The sequence below is a fragment of the Marmota monax genome, unplaced genomic scaffold, assembly GCF_021218885.2.
Source record: "Marmota monax isolate L192 unplaced genomic scaffold, Marmota_monax_Labrador192_F-V1.1 WCK01_AAM20220418_F8-fsc00149, whole genome shotgun sequence".
Taxonomy (NCBI): Eukaryota; Metazoa; Chordata; class Mammalia; order Rodentia; family Sciuridae; genus Marmota; species Marmota monax.
In genome coordinates, this window is record NW_026693170.1 from 3,549,530 (window position 1) to 3,575,303 (window position 25,774).

The 25,774-nt window shown below is 50.0% G+C and overlaps 2 protein-coding genes across 4 annotated transcripts; one reads left to right on the forward strand and one right to left on the reverse strand.

Moving 5' to 3' along the window:
* Window positions 1–1,391: 1,391 nt before the first annotated feature.
* On the reverse strand, window positions 1,392–18,400 carry Dedd2 (death effector domain containing 2). 2 transcript variants are annotated; one of them, XM_046455782.2, is made up of 5 exons: window positions 18,256–18,400; window positions 17,286–17,652; window positions 15,710–15,832; window positions 11,685–11,825; window positions 1,392–2,620 (listed from the first exon to the last, which is right to left on the reverse strand). In XM_046455782.2, the coding sequence occupies exons 2-5, from the start codon at window positions 17,611–17,613 to the stop codon at window positions 2,229–2,231; spliced, it is 984 nt and encodes a 327-aa protein (XP_046311738.1). In that variant the 5' UTR covers window positions 17,614–17,652; window positions 18,256–18,400; the 3' UTR covers window positions 1,392–2,228. The 2 variants fall into 2 exon arrangements, with proteins under 2 accessions (XP_046311738.1, XP_046311739.1); XM_046455783.2 differs by lacking the exon at window positions 18,256–18,400 and adding an exon at window positions 18,102–18,214.
* Window positions 18,401–20,030: 1,630 nt separating this feature from the next.
* Znf526 (zinc finger protein 526) lies at window positions 20,031–24,255 on the forward strand. 2 transcript variants are annotated; one of them, XM_046455444.2, is made up of 3 exons: window positions 20,031–20,133; window positions 21,986–22,082; window positions 22,173–24,255. In XM_046455444.2, exon 3 carries the CDS (start codon window positions 22,190–22,192, stop codon window positions 24,212–24,214), a length of 2,025 nt encoding a protein of 674 aa, XP_046311400.1. In that variant the 5' UTR covers window positions 20,031–20,133; window positions 21,986–22,082; window positions 22,173–22,189; the 3' UTR covers window positions 24,215–24,255. The 2 variants fall into 2 exon arrangements, with proteins under 2 accessions (XP_046311400.1, XP_046311401.1); XM_046455445.2 differs by lacking the exon at window positions 20,031–20,133 and adding an exon at window positions 20,160–20,385.
* Window positions 24,256–25,774: the final 1,519 nt, after the last annotated feature.

Sequence of the window (25,774 nt, forward strand, 5' to 3'; positions counted from 1 at the left end):
TCCAAGCAGAGGAGAGCTTCAAATTCTAGAAGATTGTGGAATAACTCCTACACTCCTCTGATCAGAGACACCCTTCCCAGGAGGGAAGGGTGGAAGCAAGGGAATGGCAGTCCAATCTTAGTGCCTTCATTAAGGTAGAAATACTCAATATTTCCGTGTGTATCTATTCCTCAGGCACGACACTTCCTAAGCCAATTTTTAAAAAATGCATATAAAATCCCCACAAGGTAACTATTAAATAGACCATGAGTGAGCTCCCAGTAGAAATATGCTTCCTCCCAGAGACTATCAAAGCAGGGTCTGAAACTGATCACACAGGAGTTGGTCAGACCAGCCCGGATTCCTGGTGAGGACTCAACTCCTAGGCTTGCCACTCCATCCTGTGCATTGACATAAGACAATGGTTCAGGAAAGGTTTCAAAGTGTCGTCAGGGGTACACTACCCCATGAAAAGTCAGCCCTTAGAAATGCCTGCCCACCCTCCCCCTAAGATGACTCACCCAGGGCCCCCTCTCTCTCAAGCTTAGGCAAGGAGATGATTGGCTCCTCAGGGTCCACAACAGAGCCCAGCTCAGGACCTGACACACAACACATATAGGACCATTTGCTGCCAAGCCCCAGGTTCCCTTCCCCCGACAGAAAAACCTGGGTATTGTGTAAACTGGAGTTCCTTAACTTGTTCCATAGGTGATGGGGAAGGCTGGAGGCCACAATCTCAGTTACAGCCACATAGGAGGAAGAAGTGCTTGTCCTCAAAGAGGAAGAGACACCCAGGTTACGAAAAGGTGAATGCCCAGGCATGAAGGATAGAGCCACAGAAGAGATTCTGAGCAGAGAACCCCTGGCTTCCTGTCCTTTTAAGTTTCTAAACCTTGGGGCTCCACCAGCCTTGAGGGTAGCTGGTTCACCTCACCATGCTAGTTGTGAACTGCTGGGCACAGTGGCACATGCCTGAAATCTCAGCAGCTCAGGAGGCTGAGACAGGAGGATTGAGAGTTCAAAGCCAGCCTCAGCAACTCAGTGAGACCCTGTCTCTAAACAAAATACAAAATAGGGCTGGGGATATGTGGCTCAGTGGTTGTATGCCCCTGATTTCAATCCTCGGTATCAAAAAAAAAAAAAAGAAGAAAAAAAAAATCCTGAGAACCCCCCAACAAGGGCATATAGGAACAAAAGCATGTGTGAACAGGTGAACAGGGTGGGGAGTTTATGACTCCAAAGCAGTATATTCCCTTCTTTGACAGATGAGGAAACTGAAGTCCATAGAGTGGGTGAAACCTATGGTTGCAGCTGGCAGATGATCCAACAGCCTGGTCATCCTCCAGCCCATACAGTGGGCCAGGAACACTCCTTCTCCCAGTACATCAAGAAAGAGTCCTACAGAGCCTTGATGCCCACCTATGCCCTTTCTAGGGCAGTTTTATTGGTGACATTTGTAAAAGGTCTTCCCATCAGCCCCCAAGTGTTTGCTTTCCCTTTCCAAGAAGGTGACTGATTCTGGCCCTGGCCCCAAAGACAACAGCAGACCTTGATCTGATGCTGCTACAAAACCCAAATGACACTCTGGGTAAGGGTCCAAGGGCGAGTCTGTGCCTAGCTCTGGGGAGCAGGAGAAAGAGAAGAGAACTGGGTCTGTGTGGGGACACTGGGCAGAGCCCTGGCTGGCCGAAGATGTGTGGGCAAGGTGAGCCGGCCCCATGGGCACCCCAGCTCCGGAGCCCACTAGTGTGGCTGAAGCCCAGGTAGGGGCGGTAAAATCAAAAATCCTGAGAAAGAAGCCCTTAGGCCAAAAAAGTATGTGGAGCAGGCCAGGGCAGGGGCCAAGGAAGATTTCCGAGGGGGCAGTGTGTGAGTGTGGATGTGTGTGTGCACTCATGCACATGTGCGCAGACAGCCCAGGGCCACAGACACTATGTGCAAGGGGGGCTTTGGTGAGTGTGCAGCTATGCCCCCCACCCTTTGGAGCTCTGTAGGCCTGAGCCCTCAGCCTCCCAAGGCTAAGGGAACACACCTGGGGGTGGAGAGTTTGGGAAGGAACTTGGCTGGAAGTGGTTTAGGCCTCAGAACCCACATCCTGTAGGAGAGGCTGTCAAGGGGCCTGCTGTCCCGCTGCAGTCCTTAGAGCTGCTGGAGTGACAGTCTTCTAGGGGCAGAGATGGTCATCTTCTCAGGGGGAAAGATGGTCCGGAGACTCGGAGGAGGTGGGATCAGTCCTGCCTGATCCAAGATCAAGAGGCCTCCGTTGGGCGTCGTCCCCCCTCCTCTTCCATCAGCAACAAGCGGCGCCGGCCAGCCTCGTAGTCAGCCTCGTCCACACTGACCAGCAGGCGGACAGCCTCCCGGCCCACGGCCTCACGCAGGGCCTCAGTCAGGAACACGCCCCGCAGGGCCTGTAGCAGGGCACCACTCAGATAGTCACCCCAGAAGGCGTCCAGATAGGAGAGCTCTGAGAACTTGATGTCACACACCACAGAGCCCAGGTCCCTTGAGCGCAGCACTGCAGTGGCCTGCCCAAACACGTCCAACTGTCGTGCCAGTGCCTGGGGTCTCCGGGATGCCACGCCCTGCTCCAAGGCAGGCCCATGCTCACAGTACTCTGCTCGAACCCGGAGCCGTATGTCTGCAGGGGAAGGAGGGATCTGTCAGTGGGTGCCCACTGCCCGCCACCCTGGCACCCTTCTTCCCCTCCCTTCAGCCTCTTCCAGCAGGCCCTCTGCCCTGCCCTCTTCCAGAAGCCATACCTAAGGACTGTGAAGTTATAACCAAAACCACTTTGCTCCTTCCCAGATATAGGGTCCTTGCTACTCCCCAACCACCAGCGTTCTCCAGCTGAGCCCTGCCTCTCCCCAAGCCAGGGGTGCTCTCTTCCCAGAGCTCCCCAGGGCCCCCTCCCCCAATTCCTGCAGTCTTTACTCAAGCATCTTTTTCCCAGTGAGGCTCGCCTGACTGGCCTGTTACACTCCACCCACTGCCCCACCTCCCCAGGCACTGCCCCACCCAGCTCTTTTTCCCCAGGGTGTTTATCACCTTCTAACTTACTCCACAGGCCACTACTGAGCCATCATCCTTCTCCCCTAATGGGAGCTCCCTGAAGGAAGGGATCTGTTGTGTGTTTTGTTCACTGGTATATCCTTGTGGCACACAGTAGGCATTTGGTGTGAGTTGGTGAAGGAACCAATGCATGAACTAACAGACTTGCCTTCAGGCAACCAGCCTTGCACCACTCCTCGGAGAGAGAGTCCCAGGCTGCCCACACCTGCATCCTCTCAGCAGCTCCAGCAGGAGAGGAGCCTGAGCAGGCCTAGTGGGAGGTAGGCACTCTGGCCACAGAGGCGAAGATGGTGGTAGGCCTGGAGCTGCTGGGGGCTGCTGTGCCACCAACGAGGAGACCAAAGCTCAAACAGGGCCAAGGATACAGAGGAAGATTCCAGAGTTTGTCATATGGTCAAAGAAGGATCATCAGGCACACTATGCCTAGGTTTTCAGTTACAATCAATTCCCCATCACACACTTTTTTTGGTGGTGCTGGGGATGGAACCCAGGGCCTCACACATGCTAAGTTAACGCTCTGCCACTGAGCTACATCCCCAGCCCTTCTATTTGTTTTTTATTTTGACAGGGTCTCATTAAGTTGGCAAGGCTGGCCTCAAACTGGTGTTGGCAATCCCCCCACCTCAATCTCCAGAGTAGCTGAGTAGCTGGGATCACCAGGCCCCACACCCAGGCACCATCAATTCTCTTTTTTGCTTAAACCAGTTTCAGTTGGACTTCTGTCATTTACAAATCTACCTTCATCTGCCCACATGAGGTGATAGGAAATGGGACATGGGACTTCTGAAGCTATCCCTACCAGCGAAAACTTGGGCATATCACCTCTCATGGCCATCTGAATCTCCACCTGTGAAGTGGGACTGGTAAACACTGCCAACCCTATACACACCCAGCACAGGGTTACTCCAGGACCAGCTGCATGCTAAGACAGCAGAGGCAGCAAACACTCAAGAGTGCTATCTGCTGGCACTACTCCCAGGGCCTGAATCATAAGATTAATCCGCAAAGGACCCTGGGAGACAGGGCCAATCAGCACCCCAATTTACAGATGAGGAAATGGAGGCCAAGAGAAATGAAGTGACTTGTCCAAGGTCATACTGCCAGGCAATCACAGTGTTTAACAAATAGCATTGAACCTCCTCTGCCCAGGGAGCAGGCTGCTAAGTTGAAGGATCTGATTCCAACCCAGGACCTTTAGGTGCTGCTGTGTGAACTGGGACAAGTCACAACCTCTCAAACCAGGACATAATCTCTTGCTGTGGAGAGCTGTTAAAGAGAATTAAAAAGGTAGCAACGGACAGAAAGAATAAGCTAGTAACATGCCTGGTGCCCAATGGGTGCTCTAACAATGACAGTTGCCTACTGCTATGCCATGCCAAGTGTCTGGCATCTGGGAATACAGCATTTAGCCCTGCAGGACAAGGGCTACTGCCAGCCCATTGAACAGATAAGGAAAGCAAAGCTCTGGGAAAGGAAGTCTCCTGCCATGGGCCCCCTTCACCTTTCACACAGTGTCAGCAGATAGCAGAAGAGTAAAAAGCAGGTCCCCTGCACACCAAGGCAACTTCTCACCCCACCCATTTCCTCCTCCCACCCCAAACCCCTTCCTCTTTCTGCCTCCAGGGGATCTCCATCCTCTCCACTCAAGGCCCAGGGAAGCTTCCCCTGCCCCAATCCCCAGGTCCTCCCGTGGCCCTTTAGCCCATCCCCCTTTACCCTGAGGACCAGATAAACCCCCAGGGATTCATTCTTGACTCTGTAAATGCCTGGCTATGCCCTCAATGTGGGTGAGATCAGGGGGTTTCTAGGAACAGCACCTGCCCAAGGCCACACAGGGCAGGGCAGCAGCAGAGGCAGAGGCAGCTAGCAGAGTCGCACAGACCTGGAGGTGAGTCCCAGCTCTGCCACTCTCTAGCTCTGGGGCCTTGGGTATGTGACCTCACCTCTCTGAGCCTCAGTTTCCCCATCTGAAAAACATAAACAAGAGGTCCCTGCTGCACTGTGGAGTCACGAGGATTAAATGAGGCAACTCACCAGTGACTTGGCCCGTGACACAGGAATGCCCCCAAAACAGGAACTACAGTTTCGACACTCACCTCTGTGGCCCCATGGCCCCTGCCCACACCCTCACCTCCCTTGCCTAGGTCCCTAAGCCCACTTCACCCTTCATCAACTCCCTCACTGCTACATTCTCCCATACCCTACCCTCCAGCCACAGCAAAGCACTCCCAGCATAGCCTCACTTCCTCACAGAACGGCCTGTCCCACCTCCTCTGCCCCCAACACCTCCACTCACTCACCAAGGCTAGTTTTCAGGGACCCCCTTTATCCTGCCCAGCTGATCAACTCCCAGCTCACCCTGCTCAGCCAGAATGTTAATGGCCCCATGTGGAAATCTATTCATACAGAGTGCCTGCCACATGGGGAACAGAGGACAAGGCCAGGGTAGGCTCATGAGTTCTCACTCAAAAGGTATTTACTGAGTACCATACACACAAGGGTAACATGAGGACCCTGCTGCAAGTGGGACAGAGAGATGTGCTGCCCGCAGTTGGGGATCACTCTCCGATGCCAGGCCCTGCCGCTGGCTTTTCCCTACCTTAGCCCACCTAATCATCTGGGCACTTTAAACATCCCTTTTTACACATAAAGAAATCCTTCATCAGAACACAGTCCGATCTCTGATGTGGAAAACAGGACGACGGTACAACGAGGGAACAGACAGAGGCTCCCACTGCTTTCCGGAGTGGCCACTCCACCCCAGCTTAGCCCTGAATCATGTGCTTTACATACAGCCTTTCCTCGACTCCGTACCAACACAACAACAGATGCCACTTCCATGATGTCTACCATGGGCTGCACATCCTCTCACCCTTTGGATCACACCACAACCTTATGAGGTGATGCTGTTGTTATTTTCTTTTTGCAGCTAGGGATACTGAGGCATAGAGGTTGAGTCAGCTGCTTAAGGCCAGAATTCCATCCAAGGGACGTGGCTCTAGAGCCCAAGTTCTTAACTACCCCATCCTGTTCACGGCCTCTCATGCATAATTAAAAGACATCCTAGGGCTGGGTTATAGCTCAGTGGCAGAGTGTTCGCCTACCAAGTGTGAGGCACTGGGTCCTCAGAACCACATAAATAAATTAATTAGTTAAAAAAATAAAATATTGTGTCCATCTACAACTAAAAAAAAAAAAAAAAGACATCCTGAGGACCAAGGAAAGAATGATATAGAATGAGTTAAATTTAGACAGGATCATTTTTCCTCTGAAGAAAATGACACCTGAGGGGTTGGGGCTGTGGCTCAGCAGTAGAGCACTCGCCTAGCACGTGTGAGGCTCTGGGTTCGATCCTCAACACCACAAATGAATTAATAAATAAAATAAAGGTATTTAAAAGGATGTAAGCGTAATATATATATATATATATATATATATATATATATATATGTAAAAAAAAAGAAAGAAAATGACACCTGAAGTAAAACTTATAAGGCGTTTTAGCCAGGAAAAAAGGAAAGAACGGCCTTCTTAGACGGAAGAGAGAAGCAAGTACAAATCCGGGGAGGAAAATTCACTTGGGAGGCCCACAGGCCGAGGGGCTGGCGTGGCCAGAACATGGTAGAAGAGCACAGGTAGCAGACTCAGAGGTCTGGTCTCTCTCACCAGCGGAACACCATGTTTCTGGAGCCTCTGGAAATGACCTCACCTCTCTGTACTTCAGTGGTCTCCTTCCTAAAACAAGGCTCACCCCAGCACCTGTCCTCATGGGGCTACGGTGGGAATGACACAGCTGCAAAGTACAGCACTGAGTTCAGGTCTGGATGAAGGAAGGACGGCACTGCCCGACGCGGACACCACTCTAGCCACTCTGTAGAAGTGACAGTTGACAGCAACAGGGCCAGAGCCTCTGATGACTGTCCAGGATGGAAGCAATGGATGTGGAAAAATGCCGATGGACTGGTCCAGGTGTGGCAGTGAGGGGTGGGGCAGGATGAGCTTCCATGTGACCTGGGCTGGGGGCTGGCTGGACTATTTCCAAGTTGGCAGCAGTAGGAAATGCTCCTGCCCCAGTAGGTCTAGGGGGATCTGCCCTCCTAGAGTGGAGAGTTGCTCCCGCTTTCTGTACCCAGGTGGTCCCCTGCACCTTCTTGGCCCCACCTGGCTCTAGGATCTCTCTTCTGGAGCAGAATGGAAGGCAGAAATGGGATGGGTTTCACAGTGGGGCACCAGAGCGATCAAGGGAGCACATCCTGGGATAGGTGTTTGAGAACTCCAAAATGACCTTACTTGGGTCCTTTCTCTCAGAGTCCCTAGGGGGGTGGGATGGGAACAAAAAGGACCTGTATTCCCACGGCACTGGTACAGAGGCAACTAGCATCCTTCCATGGAAATAACCTTCCACTGCCTCTGCTGCCACCACATGAGGGCCAGCACCATGTGCTTCTGAACAGTGGGACCCCTCCCCACCCTCCTGGCTCCATAGCTGCCTCACTCTGGCTTCTTCCAGAGAAACAGTATCAAACATAAAGTTCTTCTCTACTGAACTAATGAACTGAAGCAATAAGAAGCTGCTGGCCACTTCAAAGATAGAGAAGCAGCCACTGCCTGCTTCCTAACAGAATACCAACACCTAAAAGTAAGTCTGGGAATTAAAACATCAAACCAGAGCAAGCCTCTCCAGACCCAACTGCCTACGCCCAGGTCAGTGGACAGTGTCAAATCAGCCCTACCTCAGGATCCAACCAACCAAATCCAGTCTCAGGAAATACTGCAAGACAAATACTCTCAACAAATGATGCAAGAGGGCAAAGAGGAATAGCAGGGGATCCTAGAGATTTGGAGAGACTTCACAGAACCCACATTTATGAGCCAAGTGGAAATTTGAGCACTATTGAGATGTGTGACAGGAAAGAATTATCATTACTGATTTTTTTGGTGTGATAATGTTTTAAGGAATTGTTCTCTTTTATAGATACAGAGCAAAACATCTGCCCATAAAATAAAAAGACAGCTGGAATTGACTCCAAAACAACATGGCTCCTGAGACATCAGCCACAGCTAACAACTGCCAAAGCTTGGTGACAAGGTCCTGGGAGTTGTTTTACCAGTTGATTTGCTTTGGAATATTTTCCACAAAAATTCTGGGAGTGGGGGCAAGCAAAGCTGATCCTGCCATTCAAATTCTATAAGTGCTTTCCATAATTCAAAAAAAAGAAAAGAAAGAAAGAAAAAATGCAAAGACTTCAAGATCTGCCCTGTTCCTTTTCCTGTCCCTATCTTCCAAAAGTCTCCCCTTGGCTCCAGTCCCTGTCTTGCTAGCTTCCTTTCTATCCCTTAACTGCGACGGGCACACTTCTATACGGGTCTCTGTTCCTACTGTCCTCACCATCAGGAACACTTCCTGCCATCTAACTTGGGTTTCTCCTCCTGCCAGAACACACCTCAGTGAAGGCAGAGGACTCCCAGCCCTGCTGTGCCTAGCACATATTAAGACCTCCATAAATACATGCAGAATAAACAAATTAATAAATCCTAGTTTCAGCCTAGCTATGCCCCTGCCACTCAGACTAGTGACTTCCTTTCCCTCGGCGTGTTTCCTTCTTTGCAAAAGGGATGCAGCTCCCTCAGTGCTTGAGAATTCAAGGTCAGGCAGGCAACATGCAAAGCACAGTAGATGAGTCTGAGAGGCATGGAAGATCAGAGTTCCTATTATCTAAGCCTAGGATCCCTAAGTTTCCTTCTCACACTCTCAGAAATTTAGGAATTTAGTCTAGTTCTATTCCTCAGTAGAAGCAGTTCACTGCTGCCAATCCCCCCAAGTGTCACAGATTTGGAGGAACAAGAATGGCAAACCTCTTCTTCAATCAGGTCAGGAGGGGCTTCCTTCCACCTGTAGCACTGGGCCTTGTAGCCTCATTAAAGGTAAGGCATCCCATCTTTTCAGAGGGGAATCTGGGGCCCACATGGGGACAGCCTCACTCCAACCCCACCCTGCCTGGTGAGTCAGCAATCAGCCCTGTGTGCCCATCCCTGGCAATATCCAGCCACACCCTAGTTAATATCCTCCTGGCCTCAGGGAAGAGACCTGAAGCCTGGCCTGGCCTGCTCTTGTACTCCCCAAGGCAGTGACTCCCTCACCCACCCAGCCAGCTGGGTTGCTCTCTCTGGTAATTACTACCTGACTTGGAGGAGAGTCACCACCAGGCAGTCACCCCCGGAAGCCAGGAACTGTGTGAGGATGCAGGGCTGGCTCTGCTGCTGTTTATGCCTGCAACTAGCCAGATAATCTGCAGCCTCATCTATGAGGTTTGACACCCACCTGCCTGGAAAGCCACATGGGCACTAAGAGGAGCTAGCATGTGTCTTTCGTGGGCTGCAGCCAGCTCTGCAGATAGCAGGAGGAAGGACCCTCAAGGTGAGAGCCCTTGTGCATGAACAGCTGCCCCATATCTCCATGTCTACTTCCACCTGACCCAGCCCTGGCTTGAGCAGGCCACCAGCTTCTCCTGAGTTTCCCGATTTCCAGTATCCACATCAGCCTCCTCACCTCAATCCTTTCTCTGGTGCACTGGCTGCTTCCTCTGCCCTCACCCTGCTGTGAGGTTGCCGGGGGCTCCCTCCTGGCATCATCTGGTCCCAGCCCCTGTATAGGGGTGCTCTGTCAGGCCCAACAGCATGTATGGCTCTTTGTCCCCTCCCTGGCTTTTCAATTCCTCAGAGCACTCACCACCAGCTGTCATTACATGATACGCTGATGTATTTGCAAGTTATCTGTCTGGCCCATTATCATGTAAAAAAGTCCTCAAAGCTAGAATCTTCTCCATCTCTATGCCTAGACCAGTGCCTGGCATAGAGATTATGCTCAATAATAAAAACCAGGTGAAGGAGTTAGCAAATGAACGTGTCTGGGGCTCCCACCAACCCCAGAATAAAGTCTAAACCTCCAGAGCCTCACCTACCTCCTTTCCACTGCTCCTATCACAAATCTTTTTTTTTTTTTTAGATGTTGATAGAAGTTTATTTTATTCACTTATTTACATGTATGCTAAGATTTGAACCCAGTGCCTCACATGTCAGGCAAGTGCTGTACCACTGAGCTCCAGCCCCAATCCCAGAATCTTTTCTCCTGGACTCACCCTGTCTACATCCTACTGTGGACACTCGGTACTTTGGGGTCACTGCCAGGAATGCCCTTCTCAGCTCCTCTCTTCCAGCATCCTTTACCTCGTCCTGCAGGTGGTACCTCCCCAAGGCTGGTCAGAGGGATTCCCTGCACACCCTAGCATCCCTGTACTCACACTATATGGCACCTGTCACCATCAGCCCGGCTGCCACATCCCTCATCTGTCTCCCCTGCAGCCTGGGAACACAGCTTGTGTGGTTTGATCCCCTCTTTTCCCTGGGCTTGTCCAACTAAAAGAAGGGAGTCCCACAAAGAAGGGTAGGGATGGTCAATGGCTACATCTTCTCCACAGGACCAGGTAAACTTCTCATGAGCAAGTCATGAGAGTCTCCACAGCAGCACCCCTCCCTGACATCTCACTCACCTGTTATCTGTAGTAGGCCCTATGTCCAAAATATTACCTTGATTCCTTGGCCCACCCCTTCTCACCCTCTCCAACCTGACTACCCCAGGCAGACCTCTGACCTCCTCCCTAACAGGCTGCAGACCCTGTTCACTCATTTTCCAGCTTCCACGTTACTTGATGCACTAAACAGGCACTCAAGAGAGCATGTTCTAGAAGCCCAGCTGTAAGCCCTGTGCACTACAACTCCCTCACTGAATTTCCAGATGAAGTTAAGAGTACCTTGAAAAAAGGCATCAGGTCACATTACTCTCTTGCTTAAAACGCTTTGACAACCCTAGAAGCAAAGACAAAAATCCACACTCCACTCTGCCCTGTGGCTTGCTGGTTCTTCCACTTGTTCCTTTCTCCTCATAGCACCTATCATCCTCTAAAGTGATTCTCAGTTCCACAGGTTTGTCACCTGATTGCAGGATCAACTGCACAAGGGCAGGACTGCCCTACTGCATTACTGCCCGAAGCCCAGCAACAGCAACACTAAGAGCAACTTCACCAGCACGTGCTTTGGGCCAAGCACTATTCCAAGCAGATTATTCAGTTAGCTCATCTTTTCTCATAATTCCAATCAGGATCCTTATTAGCCTTGCTTTATTACAGATGTGCAACCAGGCCCCAAGAAATTCAGGCAACTACCCAGGGTCAGACAGCTTGTTTAAATGTTAAGGCTAGTTTGTGACTCAGGCAGCCTGAACTGGGGTCCTAGTTTTACTACCTCTGCAATATACACCACTGCACAAGATGACTGTCAGAAAAGTAATCCCTATAGGTGTTTGCTGAATAAACAAATGAAACTGGGGCAGAGGGCTGTCATGGAAGGTTTCCTGGAGGAGGTGGCATGTGATTTGATCTCAACTGCAGGCAGGATATAGAAGAGCAAGATGGCAACAGAAAAAGCAAAAATTACACTGCTGAATGGTGGCTGAGCTGCTGCCCATCTGCCAGGTGTGTCATGCTCCAGACAAACGCCTGTCTGTCCTACCCTCCAACCCCACAGCCTGCTCTGGGCACTGTGTACATGCATTCCCAAGACTCACGGACACATACCACAGGTCACTTTGCCTTCTGATGTAGACCTGGCTGGCTCCTGCTGCTGCTGAGGGGTGGCTGGAGCCCCTCTCCGCCGCCGCCTGGCACCACCACTAGGCCGGCCCCGACTCCGACGCTGCCGCTTGGTTGGAGGGGAGCCTGAGGACAGACAGAGGGAACAACTGCTGAGGACCAGGATGACAGGCAGGATGCCAAGGTGGGTGCCCAGGAGGAGCTCTAGGTCACTGTGGGTAGTACGAGCTCCTGAAGAGCCCCTCTAGAAGTGGCCCTGTCTACAAGATAGAGGTACCACCTATCATCACCTGGAAGGCAGACACCCTTCCACCTAGCAACTCCCCACCACGTAGCAAGCCCTGCCAGGTCTGACCCCAGAGAAGCCCCAGTGCACTCACACCAGGGAACAGACACGACAATGGACACTGGGCATCATTTCACAACACAAAAGCCTGAAAACAACACTAGGGTCTAACGAGAAAAGGAATGGCTTCTAGGATAGATTGTTGAGGGAATAAAGCAAGGCGCAAAATAAATGTACCATTTTGCATAAAAAAGTAGAAGAAATAAGCTGGGCAGGCTCACACCTGTAATCCCAGTGACTTGGAGGCTGAGGCAGGAGGAGGTTTGAGGACAGCCTGGGCAACTTGCAAGACCCTGTCTTAAAATAAAATTTAAAAAACGCTTAAAATAAAAATTTTTTTATTTAAAATACAATTTAAAAGGTAGCCAGATGTGGTGGCATACGCCTGCAATCCCAGCAACTCGGGAGGATCTTAAGTTCAAGGCCAGCCTCAGCAACTTAGGGAGGCTCTGTCTCAAAAAATAAAAAGGCCTGGGGGATGTAATTCAGTGGTAAAATACCCCTGGATTAAATCCCCAGTACCCATCCCCCCACAGAAAAAAAAAGGAAATAAAAATATACATGTTATATGTATTACTTTTTGCAAAATAAAGCACTGGAAGAACACATTGGAAATAAATCAAATTGGCTATAAACTACTTATGGGAGGCAAGGATAGACATGACTTTGTTTCTGAAATATTTAGAATTGAACTCAAGGTACTCTCTCAGACTTTTTCCTTTTTTTTTTGGTGGTGGTGCTAGGGATTGAACCCAGGGCCTTGTGCATAAGAGGCAGGCACTCTACCAACTGAGCTATAGCCCCAGTCCCTCCTGGTTAAATATTGAAGCTGGCTGAACTTATGATCCTTCTGCTTCAGCCTCCTGAGTAGCTGAGAATGCAGGTGTGCACCACCATGCCCACTCTATTTTATTTTCTGTGGTAGGCAAGAGCTCTAAAAACCAGCTACATTCTCAGTCCTTTTTTAAATTTTTAAAGAGGATCAAATTGTCCAGGCTGGCCTCAGATTTTCAATCCTCCTGCTTCAGCATCTGGGGTTGCTGGGATTACAGGTGGGAACCATCCATCTGGCTAAAAATGATACTTCTAATGATACTTTTTAAAAACATACTTTAGTTTTTCCTTTCAGCCATGTAACTATCTTACACACTCAAAAAGTTAAGAAGAAACAAACTACAAAATTATGTCAAATTAATTTTCTTCTGTCTCTCTCAAAGAAACAAATGAACCTAACTGTATACATGATTGGTAACATACCAATACTCAGAGGAAAAATTATTTCAAGAAACTTGGAAGAACTCTCTGTGGGAAATGATCAAAGAACAAAAAGAATCACAAACAAATCTCCATCCCCTAGTACTGTGGATCAAACCCAGGGGTGCGTTACCTCTGAGCTTTACATATATCCCCACCTCTTTTTATTTTGAAACAGGTCTCACTAAATTGCTTAGGGCCTCGTGAAATTGCTGAGGCTGACCTCAAACTTTTGCAATCCTCCTGCCTCAGTCTCCCAAGTTGCTGAATTATAGGCATGTGCAAACAAATCTTACATTTCATTCAGGAAATAAAGACAGCGGTGATATTGATTTTATAATTTTGATGTTACTTTATTATTGCAAATAAAACAAATACATCTATATCTAAATGTGCTAAAAACCAATATTTCCATATTAAAAATTCCTTATAATGTTAATTTCAAATTGAAAAATATTAGAGGGAACTTTTCTATTTTTTATTTATTTTTATGATATTAGGGATTGAACCCAGGACTTCACGCTTGCTAGATAAGCGCACCACCATAACCTACATCCCCAGCCATTTCTGTTTTTAAGAAAAGGTCTCTCTAAATTGCTCAGGCAGACCTCAAACTTAGAATCCTCCTGCCTCGGCCTCCCAAGAAGTGCATACCTATAATGCTAGCAACAGGCTGAAGCAGAAGGATCACAAGTTTGAAGACAACTTAATGAGACCCTGTCTTAAAATTTTAAAAAGACTGGAGAAGTAGCTCAGGGCAGAGCGCTTGCTTAGCCCCTCACCACACACACAAAAAGAAACCAGGCTCTTTGAAAATCAGCTGATTCTAGGGCCAGGGAAAGGAACATTCAAGGTAAGCCCAGGACATCTTGCAGTGTCACAAGGCTGGAAACATTCAAAGAATGATGGAGACATGGCAAAAGAGGGTAGCCAATTTGAACCTTGGGAAGAATGACTAATTGACTATAACAAAGTAAATAAGTGAACGACTCCATACTGATTCTTGAAAAAGAGAGAGAGAAGAAAAACACTCTTGAAAGAATCCATTTAATAGAGACAAAAAAAGAATTAGAAAATCACCATTTTACAAATACCAACATGAAAACTAGTTTCAGGCAGGGCTCACCCACAAATACTAAACTCACTGGGGAAATAGCATGTGTGCCAAAGTATCATCTCAGATTATTTAACTGTAAAATAAAAGGAAAGAAATGTTGATTTACAACAAATAAATACAGAAGCTATCACCTTAACCAAGTGATCAAATTTTCCCCACTCACAAAGGGGGACCAGACCTTACATGCCCCATGATGTACTCTAATATAAAGGAGATAGCACCAACCATGGAAAATTCATGTCAAAATATAACCTGAATCTAACTAAGCCTCCAGACCTAATTCCCACTTCACAGAAAATAGGGGTTAGAGGAACAATTAAATGATAACATCAAGAAATAATCAGACACATCAAGAAACAAACATTCTACAAAACAATCAGCCTGGTAGGGTTGACAAGTCAGGAAAGAAAAAGGTGGGCTGAGGATGTGCCTTAGAAACTACTCATGCATGAGGCCCTGGTTTCTTCCCCAGCACCAATTAAAATAAAAACTCTGGGCTGGGGATGTCACTCAGCGGTACAAACACTTGTCTAGCATGTGCCAGGCCCTGGGTGCTATCCCCAGTACCACCAAAAAGAAAGGTCTGGGTAAAGAATAAGTTTTTATTCAACAGCAAGAAATTAAAAAGCCCTAAAAATTGCACGTATAACAACTCAATCATGACTGGATCCTGGAAGCTGAGATGATCTTAATGGATTTGGAAATGAACCATTAGGATATCTGAGAATTAGTAATTATTTTCTGAGTTACAATTATGGCCTTCAGGTCAGTATCCTTATTGCGATGCCTGCTGACTTCAGAGTAAACGTACTGATGTAATTTACATTCAAAGAATTTTACAACAAACTCAGAATTATATATCACACAACGTGGGGGTGGGGATGTTACCACTAAATCTAAATGATGATGTTCAGAACTAACCTTTCAACTCTTCTACATCTTTAAAATTTTACATAATAAAAAAAAATCAAGAGGGAAAAGTTCAATTGAATCAATAAATTTGGGCATGGCAAGTAAACCAACTGGAGGCACTAAATGTGAACACATCTCAGAATCACATCCAGCTCCGATAGCCAGGTATAGAAGGATACCCACAACATGAAACCATTTAAAATGTGAAACAACTCTGTGTGTAGCTTCAGAATACAAGCTCCTTCCTATAGCTATAATAAACAGACACACTTCAAAAACAAGGCAGAACCACCCCTCAGGCCACATCCTTGATGGGCCAGGGTTGGGGAGGCTTATCAGGAAGAAAGGGACACTGCCACTGTGCCCACCCAGAGGGCTCACCTGTGTCCCATTGGCCCTGCTGAGAATCTGAAGAACTGCTTGACTGCCGCCGACGCCGGCAGTTGCCCTCTGTCCTTTTTGAAGAAGAGCTGGAGGTGCCAAAGCTGTAGCGCTCTGGGGACACTGGGGGAAAAGAACAAAATTAACATTCATAGCCTTCTGTTCTTTCCAGGCCCAGCCCCAATTCCCATCCCTGGAAAAACTCCTGGACCACAAGGTACCTGAGTATCCCAGAGGTCAGATCCAAACACCCACTGTTTCTCAAACACCTCCTGCCCAGAAGTCATTCAGACACCTTCTGAGACAGAGGACTCATCACCTTCTAAAGCTGCCCAACCTACATCTTCAGCAGCTCCAACTGTCATGCAGCCTTGCGATGGTCCCTTGCCCCCCATCAACTGTCTCTACACCCTGAAGTTCCAAAAAGCAAGCAGAACTCTACAGTTCCTCAAATCATCTTTTCTAGAGCCTGACCCTCATAGTTTAAAAAACAAAACAAACACACACAAAAAACTGTCAATTCTTCCTTAGAGGTGCCTTTCTCCTGGTGATCCCAAACTCACAGGCCCATAATGCCACCCTTTCCAACTCAGCCACTACACCTCTAGTAATCCAACCAAGGGCCCAATAGCCTATTTATGCACATGGCTCCTAGCAGCCTGAAACCCTCCAGCAACTCACTTGCTTAGAACTGTTCTCCTTTCCTCCCAAGGACCAAAACTCTAAAAAGGGCCAGCCAGGTTTGAATTCTGGCTACCACACTTTCTAGCTACGTTATATACTAGCCCCTTTGGGATGTATGTCTTCTCACTTACCTCTCCATCCCTGCTTGGGTGACCTCTCCATTTCTGCCGCTAGCTATTGATGATGCCAACCTCTTGCTATGTCAAGGCTTGGATATTTGCCTTTCTCTCTGCCTGAGACTTTCTGCCCTGATAGCTATGCTTGCTGGAGTGTAGCCTCAGTTCATCATCTCAAAAAGATCTTCTCCAGCACCTAATCTAAGGCAACCTGGCTTCACTGCATGGCACTTCCCACTCTATCCCATTTTCTTGTTTTCATCTATAAATCCATCTGAAAACTCATCACTTGCTTATTTTAGTGTCTGATTCCCCCACTAAATATATACTTCACAGAATAAATACCTTTGCTCCATCATCTTATATCCTCTGTGCCCAGCACACAGGATTCAGTTCTAATATGTGGCAAGCTGCTTAACTTTTCTGAACCTATTGTCTTTCCAGTACAGTGGGGTCAGTTGCAGAACTTCCTCTGGGATTACTGGGAGGATATAAGGTGACAGTTAATATGAAGAGCTTACGACTTCACCTGGCTTGCCCTCCACAAACAGTTGTAATAATCATTATTGATGTACCCAAAATTCACAAGCTCACTCCTCCCTAAGCCATGCCTCCCTCATCTTATTTCTCATTGATACTCTGGGAAGTGAGGGAGTAGAATAGAACATACAGTCTGATGTGGTACTATTCATGTCAGGGCACTAACACGGGCCCAGCCCAAGAGGAGCAAGGTCCTTCCCCCACCGGAAGTCTGGCACCTTCCCATTCAACCTTACCTGGCCGGCGCCGCTTGCGCGCCAGGTGCGGAAGCAGGTCCTGTCGGGCCAGCACGCGCAGGAGTTGGCCCAGCAGCCGCAGGTTGCTCTCGTCGCACTGTCCGCGGCGCTCCAGCTCCAGGAGCAGTTCCAGGCCGCTGCGGGCGCGGGCCAGGCCGCCGGCGGCGCCGGGGGCCTCATCCAGCAGAAAAGCCAGGAGCTCCAGTTCGCACTCGGTCAGCTGCCCGCCCACCACCTCGAACATACGGTGAAGGGACAGCATGCCATAGTAGTCCAAGCACTCGTCCTCCTCCCAGCTCGGGGCCAGGGTCGACCCGGACAGCGCCATTCCCGGGGGAGGGATGCGGAACAAGCTCAGAACCAGGGCCTAAAACCCACCACAGGGAAGACATAGTGGTCAGCGACGCGGCGGCCTGGACTTGACACTGGCCAATGCCTGTCTCCCCACCAGCTCCCGGACCGGCCGGACAGGGCCATCCCCAACCATCTTAGCGTCCCCCTCCCAGGAAGTGGTATCTTCCGAGGTACCCTAGTAACAGAGAGAGACGCCAGACCTCGGTGGTCCTCGGATCAGTCGGGCCAGCCAAGCCCAAACGCCCCTCCCCAGGTGGTATGTTCCAAAATAGCCTCCCCACCGACCAAAGTAATTAGGCCCAAACAAGCCTCTAGGCCCATGCCAGGGCACCTTATCTACGGCACTGGGACTCTGAATAGTAAATATCCGGTTGTGGTCCTTGGCTCTATCTACTGATACCGTCCAATTAGTCCCACCACTCCACCCAGCAGGTACCGTAGAAAGTGACCCTCTGCACCTACAAGTGGGAGCGACCAAGGCAGTCTTCTGCTTCACCCAGGTAAAACTGTCTGACCCGACCCCTCTCCTTTTAAGGGCGGTTCCGCCCTCTCCCCAGCGCCTAAGTGGTTTCGTCTACCCGCCATCAATCGCCCTTAGGCCTCTCTGGATCCTCACCGGATTCCGGCGTCCAATGACTCCAGGGCGACGGCCGCAGCCACTTGTTTTGGATCTTTCTGGCACCTTCTCTATTATTACGCCTGCGTCACCTCGCTCCTCCTCCTTCCCCAACTCGCGCAGGTGCGACCGCCACGCCCCTTAGGCGCAAGCGCAGAAAGAAACCATCAAGCCCCACCCCTCCTGGGCCACCTGACCCGCCCCCAACCGAAGCTCCCGGACTTGTTTGTACTGCGCTTGCGCAGGGCGAGATCCTGGCTGCATCAGGCACTCGGTGGCAAGGTCTCTACGTCCCGTCCTTGACTTCAGCAACCGAGTCCCTGTAGCCTCACATCACGACCTGTTGGAACTACTCATATCATGGGCTACAGTCCCGTCTTAATCACGGCCCAGACGCCCACACTACTACGCTCAGCTGCCTGTGGCAAAAGACTATAATAGCGACCGGATGTCCCAGATCCAAGAAGTGCCCAGGCCTCTTAGAAGCGTGACCTGGACACGTCTTCCATTAGATTGTCTCCATTCCTAATGGCAACCACGGACCTACATCTCAACTGTGCTGTCTCACGATCCCGACTGGAAAACTTCCCTCAGCCAGAATCCCCCCTTCATCTATAAATTTCTCCCGCCATGGAGACCATGGTTCCCAATGTCATGATACCTCTTCAAAATCGCAATAGATCCCTCTATCCCTATATTCACCTTCTGAAGGCATCCATCATAAGTCCCTTCCCAAAACAGTGAGACTCAGTCATGACCAACATATACACCATCCAGGGTAGCAATGGCCCTTCCACTCCTTCCATCTCTGCCCTCCAGGGTCACGGAGTCACTCAGAGGCCCCCTCCTCAACCTGCACCTACAAAGCAGGTTTATCGGGGAAGTTGGCGAAGTTAGCGTGGAGGCTGCGTAGGTGCGCGTCCAGGGCAGCGGGGCCTTGGGTGTGGTGGCCGCCCCGCCCTCTACTAGGTGACAAGGTCAGGGCCAGCACGTGTCTGAAACAGGTCTACTGCTCCAACCGGTTCCCACCCCCGAGATCATCTCTTCTTGGGAGGCAGGAAACCTGGGTCCTGCCTGGCACAGGTTCAGTAATGGCTCTGCTTGTGCTGCAGCGATGGCCTACGAGGAATCCCTTTCTTTCTCTGGACCTGTTTCCCCACCTATGAAACAGATGGCAATGGTCCCCTACGGATGCACAGTGAATGCCCTATAACTATCATTAAAGCAAATCAAGTCAGAGAGGTAAAGGAAAGCAATTTTACAAACTGAAAAGGATTATGTCCATGTTAGCTTATAGTGGGCACCCACGGTGATTCAGGTCCTGTGCTGAGGAGCTTTTATGTGTATGATATCAAATTCTTTTAACAGTCTTTGGCGTGGATATGATTCAAGCCCATCTTACATATGAGCAAAACTGAGGCCCATAGAGAGGGGAAGTACCTCCTCCAGAGTGTCTCGCTCCAAAGCTGTACCCTCAGAGATGATCACTCTTCAGCTATGAAATAACACCATTGTCAGAGTCTCCCGCTGACCAGTTCACTCTATGGGCCCTCGTTCTCTAAGGGTGATCACTTCTCTCCACTGAACTTTTTCAAATTCTTAGCAGAAAAGAAGCGGCCACAGAGAACTGCGCAGGCGCTTCTCCTCGCCCGGGGCCCCACCCACAGGGCCAGATGTGTGCGTGGAGAAACTCGCCGAGCCCCGCCTGAACACCAACACGCAGGCGCAAGGGCGCGTGCCCTTCGCTGCCGGCTCTGATTGGCTGCCATGGGTAAGGGCGCCGCCCAATGGGAGGTGTGGATAGTGAGGGGTCCCACACGCCTGGAGCCGAGGGTCTGTGTCAAGAGCGGCAGGGGCTACTGGAGACAAGAGAGATGGGTGAGGGCGCCGCGGGGTGGGTGGGGAAGAGAACGCTGGGCATATGGAGAGGGCAGTAGGAGAATGAAGGGGACACCAGGGGCCGAAGAGTCTTGGGGCCTGCGCTAGGGCGGGAGCAGAACTGGGTGGAAGGAGAGCGCTCCTTCCTGTGTTCCCTGGAGGCGTTGGTGGAGCTCTTGCAGGGTGCAGGACCCTACCCTTGAGCGAGCTCTCACGCCCACCCGCCCCACAGGAAGTTAGTCGGCCTAGGAGGTGAGTCCAGTAGGAGAAAAAGGTTGTGTAACAGCAAAGTTGAACTTTCAGGCCCCTCTGGTGGGTTCTTTCTTGGAAGGATTTATGGATCTACTGTTCGTAAAGCCCCCATTCCTCCACCCAGTAGTTTACAATCCAAGATTAGGAAAGAGGAATGTAGTCATGGAAAGTGCATGGGGCCACCTTCTAAAGAGAGATTTATTGGATGCCTATTTTTTGCGAGCTTTGTAACAGGCTCTGGGCCTAGCTTCAGGGGAGTACTCTGTTCTAAGTGGGGTTGTAAACAAGGAAAAATGGAACTCTGCACTCCCTGGTTGACTATTTCCAGGAAGATCCTTTATGAAATGGTATTGTGTACAGGACCCTGGCAACTCAAATATTTGGAATGTGGAATAGGTAGATATGGAAGGCTTAGCTCTTGGGCATTTACTGAATCATTTATTCAGGGAGCATTTGTTGAGCACCAACTGAATAGCCCTGTGTTGGGCTATGTATTATGGGAATTCATAGTAGAAATGAGAGTGAGTCTCCTATAAGTGAAATATGCGTAGAGATGGTTACACTCCCTGGACCTCACTTCTCTTGGGGAGGCTAATTAACACACTAAATATCTACTGTGTGCCTACTGTTTGCTGGGCATTGTTCTTAGCACTGTAAATACCTCAATGATGAACAGGCTAAAATCCCTGCCTTTTGGGAGCTTATTGTGAGCAACTTTTAATGTGGGGTCTATAAGCCAAACTCCACCTGCCCACTAGCATGAATTGATGAGGTGAAGAAGAGATTTTAAAAGTGGAGATTGTATTCAGGAGATTAGCTCCTAGGCCTGGGAGGAGGGGGTTATTAGCTGAATGGTCTATGAGTTCTTGTTGTGTAAAGGGACCTGGAGAAAAGAAGATAGGACACATAGAGGCAAATTTGAAAGTTAAAATCTCTGTCTCTGGTCAGTGGCTTTGTTGGTAACTTCTGTCCCTCACCCCCAGTGAATCAGACCTACATTGCCTGCAAGCTCTCTATCCTGTGAGGAACTCACAGATACTATCCCAAGTTCTTATTTGTTCTGAGATGCAGCACAGGATACCAAGGGAATCCAGAGTAGACAAGAGTGGCCACCATCCTGAGGATGTAGAGATGTCAGTGGAGACTTTACAAAGGAGTTGTGGAGTAGGAGTTTGCTAGACAAGAGAATGAGAGACCTTTCTTGGCAGAAGGAATAGCAGCCTCAAAAACTGAAAGAGTCCAGAATCAACTTTTCTGGCAAACTTAAAGTAACCGTTCTAGCAAACCTTTATCAAGTACCAGGGACTTTGTGGTCAGTACTACTTTTAGCCCCATTTTATAGGTAAGGAAGATATCAGAGGAAGTAAGTAGTGGAGCTCAGATTCAAGCCAAGTTCCTGGGCCCATGCTCTTATACACTGCTGTATCTTGCTGTGCATATGTAAGAGGAGGAGGAAAGGTATTGCACAAAGAGGAAACTGCATAAGCAAAGACTGAAAGACCAGAGAAGATATGGTGTGTTCTAAGCAAGGGTGTCACTAGGCCTCTGGAAAAGGAGGGCAACATCAGAAGCCAAACTGAGTGCTCTCTCTCTCCTGCAGATGCTGGGCTACTTTGGACTGCAGTAAGCTTCAGAGTCATAGAATCACCAAAGACTGAGGCATAAACACTGGATTAAGACTTGATTATTAGAGGCTGGTGAGTAATGGGATGAGCAAGGGAATTCCTGAGACATCTCCCCTCCCCTCAATTCCAGCCTGTCACTGGCTCCTGCCCCTCTTTCTCCAGGCACTGTCTTTTCCACAATGGCAGAGGTGGTGGCTGAGGTCGCTGAAATGCCAACACAGTCATCAGGGGCAGTGGAGATATCATCATCCATATCAGGGGAGATGGCTGAGATGGCAACAGAAGTGAATGAAATGACATCTGGGGAGGCCCTTGCTTCATCCCTCTTCTTTCAGCACCACCAGTTCATGTGCTCTGAGTGTGGCAGCCTCTATAACACACTGGAGGAAGTCCTCTCACACCAAGAGCAACATGTGCCCAGTGTGTCAGAAGAGGAGGCACTGACCACACAGGACACCAGCCTGGAGTCAGATTTGATGCCAGGCTCTGAGGAGGGGCCTTTCCAGTGTGGTGAATGCAACCAGCTCATCCTTTCCCCCAGAGAGCTCCTAGCCCACCAGGATGCCCATCTCCGGGAGTCTGCAAGCCAGATCCAGTACCAGTGTGGGGACTGCCAGGAACTCTTCCCCTCACCTGAACTGTGGGTGGCTCATCGCAAGGCCCAGCACCTTCCTGCTACAGCAGTTGAGTCTCTAGAGCCATCTCCTTTACATGCCCCAACACCACTTCCTCCACCCCCACTGCCACCTGAAGTCAAGATGGAGCCCTATGAGTGTCCTGAGTGTTCTACCCTCTGTGCCACTCCTGAGGAGTTCTTGGAGCATCAGGGTACTCACTTTGACTCCCTGGAGAAAGAAGAGCGCAATGGCTTAGAGGAAGAGGAGGAAGAGGAGGAGGATGAAGATGATGATGATGAAGAGACAGAGAATGAGGAGGAGGCAGCTACAGAGGTTGCTGATGATACTATGGGAGGTGACAAGACCACAGTTGGCCAAGCCCAGGGCTGTGGAGATTGCCCCCAACACTGTATCTCAGGGGCACGCCGGCAACACCGGCGAGCATCTCGTGACCCAGCGTCAGCCACCTACCCCTTCCACTGCAGCCAGTGTCAGCGGAGCTTCAGCTCAGCAAACCGGCTACTGGCTCACGGGCGGGCCCATGTGGGTGGTACACACGAGTGTACAACCTGCTCCAAGGTCTTCAAGAAAGCAGCTTCACTTGAGCAGCATCTGCGGCTGCACCGTGGTGAAGCCCGCTACCTCTGTGTGGACTGTGGCCGCGGCTTTGGCACAGAGCTCACATTGGTGGCCCACCGGCGGGCCCACACTGCCAATCCATTGCATCGCTGTCGCTGTGGCAAGACATTCAGCAACATGACTAAGTTCCTGTACCACCGGCGCACTCATGCTGGGAAAAGCGGAGCCCCCACCACTGCAGCAACAGCCTCCCCAGCTCCAGCTGAGCCCATACCTCCACCCCCACCCCCACCCCCTGCCCCAGCCCCACCTGCCCAGCTGCCCTGCCCACAGTGCTCCAAATCTTTTGCCTCAGCCTCCCGGCTCTCCCGCCACCGGCGGGCAGTACACGGGCCTCCTGAAAGGCGGCACCGCTGTGGGGTTTGTGGCAAGGGCTTTAAGAAGCTGGTCCACGTGCGCAATCACTTGAGGACGCACACAGGTGAGAGGCCTTTCCAGTGCCACTCGTGTGGCAAAACATTTGCTTCTTTGGCCAACCTTAGCCGCCATCAGCTAACCCATACTGGTGTGCGTCCCTACCAGTGCCTGGACTGTGGCAAACGCTTTACACAGAGCTCCAACCTACAGCAGCACCGGCGGCTGCACCTGCGGCCAGTTGCCTTCGCTCGTGCCCCTCGTCTCCCCATCACTGGTCTGTACAATAAGAGCCCCTACTACTGTGGAACATGCGGCCGATGGTTCCGTGCCATGGCAGGCCTGCGGCTGCATCAGCGAGTCCATGCCCGAGCCCGTTCTTTGTCACTGCAGCCTCCCAGATCACCATCTCCCACCCTCCCCCCAGCCCCTGAGCCTCAGCAAACTATCATGTGCACAGAGCTTGGGGAGACCATTGCTATCATTGAGACATCCCAGCCACTGGCACTTGAGGACACGCTGCAGCTGTGCCAAGCTGCACTGGGGGCCAGTGAAGCAAGTGGGCTATTACAGTTGGACACAGCCTTTGTGTGACACAGCCAGAATGCAGCAATAAAGGGGTTTGCTTGCAACAATGAGCATGGGTATCTCTGGGGAGAAGAGAACCACCCCTCTGACAAGCCAGTCTGGCACCCAGCCATGTTCTAGGATCCACCCTGGCCTCTTCTACCCACCAACTCCTCAGAACAGTCCTGCCAGGTTTCTTTCCTCTACCTGAGGGGAAGCTGAAGCTCTAAGATGTGATGTGATCTGTCCCAGGTCACCCTGCTATGTTGCAAAATGGGGTTTGCCAAGGTTCTTTGCACTGCATCATGCTGGTGCCCAGCAACATCAGGTAACCTTTACTGAGCACCAACTGTGTGCCAGGTCTGTACTGGGCACTCGTATACTCTCTTCCAATTCTGTGCTTGTTCCCCTAGCCCTAGCCTTCCCTGGACTTTGGGCACCCAGGTCTTGGCTCTGCCTGGTGGAAGATACTTGACTTCTCTGGGCTTTCTTCGTCTCAATTTTGACAGTGTGGAAAGGAATCTGTAGGTACCTGGGTACTCAGCTCAGATTGAGTAATGCAGGGGACCCAGCAATGAGTCAGACTTGGGCTCTCCCCTCTGGAGGCGTGCTTGGTCTGCTAGGAGGAACATTAGTACAGACAGTGTGCTCTCTAAGTGTGTCTCATTGGTTCATTCAGCTTGTCTTCTAAGGCCTACCTCCCATGGCTCCTCCTGGGCAGTGCTGAGGGCCAGAGACAACTTCAGACCTAAGAATTCCCTGGGGTGTGATGGAACATTGGGAGGTGCAGGGACAGTAATATCCCAGAGTAGAGAACCTCCACGGGAGTAGATCAAAAGTGAGAGACTTCTAGAGGAAGTGGTCCCTGAAGAAAAAGTAGGAGTCTCTCTGTCAATAGAAGAGGAACAGGAACATTCCAGGCAGATGGCACTACAAGAGGAGGGTGAGTTCTTGGTATATTTGGAAACTGTCCAATTATTCACAACTATATTAACTGAACACTTGACTGCCTGGCCATGGTAGGTGCCACACTTAGCACTGTATGTGTACCATGACCCCTGTGGGCCTGAGAGGTGTCTCAACCCCATCCTTGTTACACACATAAAGAAAACTGAGGACAGAGACTTGCCCATGGTCTCATATCTAGAGAGAAGTATTGTGAGACTCGAGCCCAGGCAGTTCCTTTAAGCAGTTTATGACCAGTATCATTTTGAGTGATTGAGACGTGAAACTCCCACAAGGGCAAGACATAGGGTCAGTGGATTCATTCTAATTGGAGGAAAAATAATCTAGTGACAGAGAACAGTTGGGATTTGAGACCTTGAAAGATCAAGTTTTGGGAGCAGCTGGGTGTGATGGTACACACCTGTAATTCCAGCGGCTTGGGAGGCTGAGACAGGAGGACACGAGGTTCAAAGCCAGCCTCATCAACAGCAAGGCACTAAGATCCTGTCTCTAAATAAAATACAAAATAGGGCTGGGGATGTGGCTCAGTGGTCAAGTACTCCTGAGTTCAATCCCTGGTACCAAAAAAAAAAAAAAAAAGTATTGGGAGCAGAAAAGAATCTCCACTGTTTTACAAAAACT